At 40.9% G+C, this 7,500-nt stretch overlaps 1 protein-coding gene across 5 annotated transcripts in view; it reads left to right on the top strand.

Moving 5' to 3' along the window:
- Positions 1-7,500, top strand: part of PROX1 (prospero homeobox 1) — a 49,685-nt gene that overhangs the window by 9,996 nt on the left and 32,189 nt on the right. For all 5 annotated transcript variants that reach the window (XM_065058433.1, XM_065058434.1, XM_065058435.1 and 2 more), the window contains one exon: positions 6,163-6,270. In XM_065058433.1, the coding sequence (XP_064914505.1) occupies positions 6,163-6,270 (108 nt within the window). The remainder of the gene's footprint in view (positions 1-6,162; positions 6,271-7,500) is intronic.

A 7,500-nucleotide genomic window follows, 5' to 3' on the forward strand; every position in this document is an offset into this window, starting at 1 on the left:
CCCTGCCAGGTCAACTTGTGACCTGCATTAATGGTGTCATGGCTGGGGCTCGCAGGTGTGGTCATCGTGAGCCTTTAGCTCTCAAGCACGTAAGAGAAACGAAGCACAAAAGACACAGGTACTGATATATTCAGGCTGCATCAAGTTCTTTCCCCCACCCAGAGGTCTGTTCCTCAGCCCTTGTGCAGCTGCCTGCTATGCATGATTAACCTCTGTTCAGCCATACACAGAAATCTTTTGTCCTAACATACACAAAGCAAATTATTTTGGAAAGCTAGAGAGAACAATTAAATATAAAACTTCAGCTGTATTAAATTTACAGGACGCTTCCCTGCTTAAAAAAAAAAAAAAAAAAAAAGAGGAAGATAATAAAATCTCTTTTTATCTCAATAGCAGGCTTTAGCTACAGGAAAAAAATACATCTCTGCCTTTATTTAGGAATATCCAGACATAGTCATGATTTTTTTTTTCCTTGGAAACTAGTACTAGATTTTTTTTTCTTCTTTTTTAGCAATAACACTTCCTGCTCCTTGCATCTTCTCCCCTAATGTGCTTTTTGGTCAAAAGATTTTTTTTCCAAATAGAGTTGTATTAAAAGTGAACAACATACCATGCCTGCCCGATGCTGAAGTTGAGGATTTTGAATGAAGGGTAGATTGACTTTTTATCCCAGCTCTAAGACCCCAGCAGAAGGCAGCAGCACAAGCACAGAGCCTTAGACACAGCTAATTTCATTCCCCAGCTGATGAAAGTAATTGCGACTGAATAATTCTGCTCCTCCCTGAGTAATGATGGTGATGTTGAGGAACTTGTCCCCTTTCCGGGGATATCATGAGAGGGTGGATGCGTGAGGCTGTGCTCCATCACTGGGTGTTTTCTAGGTGGTTAATAACCATTGTGGTTTCAGATAAATTTAACTACATTTTGTGAAGATGTGTTAAATCCTTAGGATGGTGCTGGCAGGGCTCGAAACCTGTCGGCCCCATGGACTGCCCATCCCTCCCATGTCAGTGGGCACCACTGGGATGAAAACAGGTGGTGCAGGTCCAGAGCCCATTACCACCAGTCTTTGATCTAACTTAGGGCAAGCCTGAGTCAAGAATTGCTGCTCTCTGACCTGTATGAATAGTTCCATTTCTATAGGGGGAAGGGTTCCCAATTGGAAAGCACCTTCTGTTGGTGCTTTCAAGAGCCAGCTGGTAGCAAACATGACGTTTGAGGGACCTCTTTGCCAAAACAGGATCTCTTGCTGCATCGGTAGCAGGGAAGTCTTCACCTTGCCGTATATGTTGTATGGCAAAATGGAGGAATCAGTCTAACACCAGCATTGCTCGCAGTTACTGCCAGTTACTTTTGGAGATCCAAACCAAAAATCTTTCTTGCATATTGAAATGCAAGCTGTTATGCTTGGAAAGCAGTCCTGAGGTTAGCAGGAGCAGCAACTGAGGGCAAGACTCAGGCCAGAACAATTAATTAATTTCTACCAAACAGCACAGTAGCATGCTAATTGTTTTTGTATAAAAGTAGTTCTCCTATCCTGAGCGAGGAGTGAGCAGAGGTGACAAATGCCAAGTGTGTAAACTAGGAGTAGTTCTAGGGCTGCACGTGATCCTCTCCACCCATGCAGCATCTTCTCCCTCCTCCCTGCCGTGTCTCCCCATTTCTCCTCCTCAGTGTCCATCGCTAACGGATCTTGTTGCTTCTGCTGAAACAGGCGTGCAAGAGTCTCCGCTGCTCCGAGGCTTAGCCAGCGATTCCCTTCCTCCATCCTCACCTCGCTTCTTCCCCTGCCATTGAGAAAGCGCCCTGGCTTTCCCACCCAGGTGCTATTGCAGGCTGCAGCCTGATCTGGGTTTAGATACAGACCTGTTGGAACAAACAGGTTCATTAAATAGCACTTCTACACAACGTGTACCCTGGTATATGGCTTTGCTGTGGGGATGGGTGTTTTTTTCTAGGAGCAGCTTGTTTGTCCAGGTAGCTTACAGTTTCCAGGGAAGGGCGCAGTATGAAGAAGCGTGGTTGGTTTGTGGCCGATTGTGTTGTGGCACTTTTATTTTATATGGTTGAATGTGCTTATATAGGGAATATACTTCTCAAGAGAAGCAAATCTTTCTTCCCTGTAGAGAGCAATATCTGTTTTCCTGGACAATACAGCCAGGTTGAGACCATAAGACGGAGCAGATACAGCCAAGTTCAGGTTTTAGTAGTAAGCTAAAACACTGAACTAACCTGTTGGTTTGGTTTGGTTTTTGTTGTTGTTGTTTTTTAACCAGCACCCATAGAATATATCTGATGGTTCTTTGCCGAACTGCAGAAAGAAATGGTTAATGTTTGTGTATGTGGCTAAACAAGATAAGATGCACCTGCAGCATGAATTCCCATCTTGGTCATGAATGCAGTCTGGATCTTTGCAAACTAATCTGTTTAATCAAATATTAAGTTTTATTCAAATTCCAAAAGAAACAGACAGCAAATCGTTTTTCTGCATGGTCTTCCTTTGTCATCCATCCTCTTTGCATCTCAAGAAAAATAGCCTTGTTCAGTCCCAAAACATTTGCATAGATCAAAATTGAAGCACAACAGTAGTTTGTGTGCTGTTAAAACATCTGCAAAGGTGAAAAAGTTTAGTATGCTCTCCCTGGCAGGAGGGCTTTAAAACATCAGTGAAACTTTCTACAATTTTATTTATTTTTAAACAGAATTCCAATCCAACTGGAATGGGTTTCACAGTCCCAATATGTGAAAGCTATAATTAGTGAATTACAACATTTTGAAATGAGGAGTTATTACATCTGACTAGAATTAAACTAATTAAACTTTAAAAAAAAAATATGAGTGTACAGCAAGCTGGATAACTCCGTGCTGTTGATAAAACCTGGGCGATGAACAAACATTTTGCAGCCAGCCTGTTCTTTGTAGGGTCTTGAAGATGCTCTGAGATACAGCTGTTTGGAGCTTTGCTGATTAAAAGTACCTGAGGTGTATGTAACCTAAGGAGCAACTTGGCTTTGCTGGTGCTGATTTTTTACCTGATGCAGCCTATTCTTACCTCTTTTCCTTCAGCTCAATACATGTCTGGGCTACAAAAGCCTGTGAGAGCATTTGTGGGAGCTCAGGCTGAGAGGAACAGGAGTGAAAGATCATTACTGACAAATAATTTTTGCAAAAGAAGAGCATTAGCTGGGAGGATTGAAGTGCAAATGAGCGAAATGCTGTGCGATGCCACCCCTGTGCGTCTCTGGTTAAAACACACGAGCATGTAAATGTTTCGTTCCCAGTCTTTCTGTTCCTGTTTCTTAGCGTTTTGCCTTTTTGCTGCTGCGTTAGGTGAGGCGACGTTGTGCTGTGTAAACGCACAACGCTGGGACTCTCAGGTTGTTTGAACACCGCTTCAGGTTCAGCTGCAGTACACTGTTCCTCTGATCTTTTATGTTCCCGAGCAGATGTCTTTCATTAATTTATGGATTTATCATCTTTACTTTCTCTCATTTTTTTTTTCCTTTTCTTTTTCTTTTTTTTTTTTTTACACCTGGCAGCTGGCTCAAGTTTCAGCAGTTATTGTTTTGCATTACCCATAGAATTGAATGTCATCTGTCTTCACAAAGCTATAGCTAAGAGAATTGAGGCGAGCCACACGAGCTGCTGGGACAGAGCTTGTTTGCGTTCCATTCGGCACCCCTCCTCCCTTTACCTCCTTAATATTTATTTGTGCTCGTTTTCTTTCCTGGCCTTGAATGGGGCTTAGCTCGTGTTCGGTACAGCTGTATGTTTACTGAATCTATTTCATCATGAGTCATTGTGCGTGTGTAAGTATCCTGGAAACAGCTAGTGCTTTCTTGGAAGAACAGTTGCTTTTCAGCCCAAGCACTTAAAAAGGAAATTAAGCAATTGGTCAGTTCAGTTTTTTCTGAAATAGCAATGGGTTATCTAATTCTTTGCTCTTAAGTCTGTCATTAACTATTTTTTGCTAGATTATTACAGATCGTATCTTTTATCAAAGTAAAGCGTTAACCTTAGGATCAAGATATACAGATTTGTTGCATATTTGATATCGCTTTAAGGCTGCCAAGTGCTTAAGAACAAGTGTAATTTTAATAAAAAATGGATTTCTGGGAATTTGAATCTCAGAACATCTCTTTAATACGTTTCATTCAGTATCAATGTCCTCTGGCATTAGAGCAGAAAACATTTAAAAATCCTAAATGCAGAAGGAATCCAAATGCTTAGACAACTGTCTAATATGCTTAAATCCAGCAAATATGAGAGCTTTTTTTGAAAGTTTAAGTCCATCTTTGAGCTTACACTGAAAGAGAATATACACCAAACCCAGTATTGACATGTTGTCAGCATCAGAGGAATCCCAAATTAAAGAGACTTAGGATTCTTTTCTTTTTTCTTTTTTGTCTGTTACTTATTGGAGCTCCCCTCCAGACCCCCACTTTCCTGAAAGTATCACGTAACAAAATGGATTTCTGGCATACAAGTTTTGATTTGTCTAAAACTCTTATCATTAAGCAATAGGTGACAGCTTGCTACTATTATTTCACTTACGTATTTTGACAGATGGCACTGCAGAGTGTAATGCTCTTTTAGACTTCTCTATCAGTCTAATGGAGGTAACTGGAGGTTCTTTCAACTCTTCTCTTGGCACAAGAAGTATGTCAGTCATAAATTATCTTCTTTGTAATCATTAAGCATCTAAAACAAAATGCAAGTTCAGCTGAGCCATTTTCCATGTACTTCCAGATAATAAGAGGTTTTTAAACTAATATTGTCAAGGACTTTTTTTTTTTTTTTTGCATGCTACATTTCTCCAATCTAAAAACGAACCTTGTAACTGAAATAAAGGGAGAGGGTTTCAGTAGATTTCACAAATTAGAGGAAAAGGATTCTGCTGAAAAAGCCCAGCTAATCATCAGTAGCCTGCTGATAAAAATCAGTCTGGGTTTCCCGTCTCGAGGCCTGGAATGAGATGTTCTGTGCTGACGTGCGCCCAGCTGTAAGGTGGGAGAGGCACCTTGTCTGCAGCGCATCTGTCGACTTGGTTGACCTTCCCCCCGACTGTAAGGTGTGAACTGAGTGAAATTTTCAACAATTGTGTTTAGGAGAAACAGTCCTTAGAGAAGCTTCTGGGAAGGACCCTTAATTGACCTTGTGGAGGCCACATTGATTTTCTCCACGTGCATCTTCATTTCTGATAAATTATAAAGCCATTAATTTGCTGAGGAAATGGCAGGGCCAGCCTGCGGCACAGATGTGACCAGAGCCATCCTAGCACGCAGCACACAAAAGAGAGCCAAGAAGCTGGGAGAAAAATCAGCAAGCCGAGATTGTTATGGTTAGCTTCACATTCCCTTGGGAACTCTTTTCGTTGCTTCTGTTTACAGATCTAAAAGGTAATGATGTTTCCAGGATAAATAGGCTGCCTTATAGGGTAAGTGGCCATTTATTGATCTGCTAGCCCACATTTATTGATTGGTTAGCCCCAAATACAGCTTCGTTCTCCGAGGAGTTAACTGTGTAAATCAGGAGGCGACAAGTTTGTGGTGGGGGGATTGAGTGGCAGAGGGGCTCTGCCTGGTATGAATTTCGCTTTGATTTGCAAGGCAGCCACTGGAGCAAAGCAGCCGCCAGATTAGAGAGAGTTACTCAAGACGTTAAAATTTATTGACACGAATGAAACAGGTGAAACGTGCTGCCTGTATAAAACATCGCTCAAAATGATGAAGCACCTCCCATTGTCTTGCATGCATTAGCTTTATTTCATGCAAGTGGTACAACACTGAGAGAAAAGGAAACTTTAGCTGGAGTTGCAAAGGAGAGGGAGAAAAAGCTTCCGATAAGTTTTCTGCGGCACATGCTTCATGCATTTGTTTCCTTAGCAACAAGTGAACATACATATGGTACACAAGCTGTAAACTTGCAAGATTCCCAAGTCCCAGCACCAGAACTGGTAGGAAATACAAGGTTTAAGTTACGTGGCCTCATGCCTCTCATTTAGCTATCTTACAGAAAATGACAGTGCAACAATTTAAGTGTTAATATTTTCTCCTGTAGTCTGGGGGACTGGAGAGTACTTAAGGGGGAACTTCGCTAGCTCTGTATGTTCAGAAACAGTGTTCTCAAGAACAGCATTTTCCTTTACTAATTCAATCCTACATGCAGGAAGGCTTGTCACCGAATCACTTGAAAAAGGCCAAGCTCATGTTCTTTTACACCCGGTACCCAAGTTCCAATATGCTGAAAACCTACTTCTCAGATGTAAAGGTAAGAAAATTTCTTCCCCCCCCCACTCCTTCTTACCGCATGCTATAGTTGCTCATGAAGAGGTATTATGTTATCATATTAGAAATTAATAATATTTCTGGGTACACAAAGGTTACAGCTGACTTTATTCACTTGTTCTTCCTGTTGAGGTGTACCCTGCTTGTGCCTAGATGAGGAAAGCGGAGGTTGAAGGATTATAAATTAAAAATAAAAAAATCACTGAATTGTCAGAGCGACGTAAGAATAATTATTACAGTAAATTAAACAGTTTTCATTATACATATCCTATTAAAAAATGAGTTTTCTGTGGTGGTAGAAATGTACTTCCAAGAACATTTTGGAGCAGTTCTCAAGTGCTCCCTTATTGTTTCATTTCGGTTGGTTTCCTCATATTTGTGCTTACATAAGCAGAGTGTAGAATCCCTTTCTTTCTGTCAAAAAGAAACAGTACATTGAAATTCTCCATGCAGAAGCTGCTTAAAAACAAAAGTGATGATTGTCTCTTATTTACAACTTAATTTGTTGTTGATGCAGAGTACACTGAGCATAAGGAGGATGAATAAAGTGACAGATTCAGGCCACATTATTCAAATGAGGATATGAAAGCTGTCGACATACAGCTGCATCCTCCCTCATTCTACAGAATATTAGGACCTCCTGATTTTTTTTCTAAAAGTAATTGTTCCTTCACATCAACTTGATTTTGTGTTAATCATCTAAGTTTTTTTTTAAAAAAATAGATTGGGTTTTAATGATTATAATGGCATACATGGTGTCATTATCTAAGTAACTTTATAAACATTACATTAGCTTAAATTAGTTTGTTACATTCCCCTCTTCCGAACAAATTACAGAAATCCTGCTTTTAATCATTTTTGGGTTATGGGGTTTTTTGGTCTTGGTGGAAGGTTACTCCACAGGTTTGTGAACTTGGCCCAGTTTCTGCTGATCAGTTCTCTTTGGTCAAGTTTCTTGGCAGTTCTTCCAGTTATTTTTTTTTCATTGAACATCGCATGCACTTGCACATCTCAATACGCTCCTGCCCCTCACAGCCGTGCCCTTGGAGGTTCCTCTTATTCAATGCCGTGTGCGAAGCGGTTGGCGACAACATTTATAGAAAGGAGGAGGGGAAGCAATACAGGCACTTCCCAGGCTAAATGGCTGGTCAAGAATCATTAAACACACAAAAAAAGCCGTGAGTGGCGCAGCGGGCCAAGTGGAGGGTTTGCT

The sequence above is a fragment of the Columba livia genome, chromosome 3, assembly GCF_036013475.1.
Source record: "Columba livia isolate bColLiv1 breed racing homer chromosome 3, bColLiv1.pat.W.v2, whole genome shotgun sequence".
Classification (NCBI taxonomy): Eukaryota; Metazoa; Chordata; class Aves; order Columbiformes; family Columbidae; genus Columba; species Columba livia.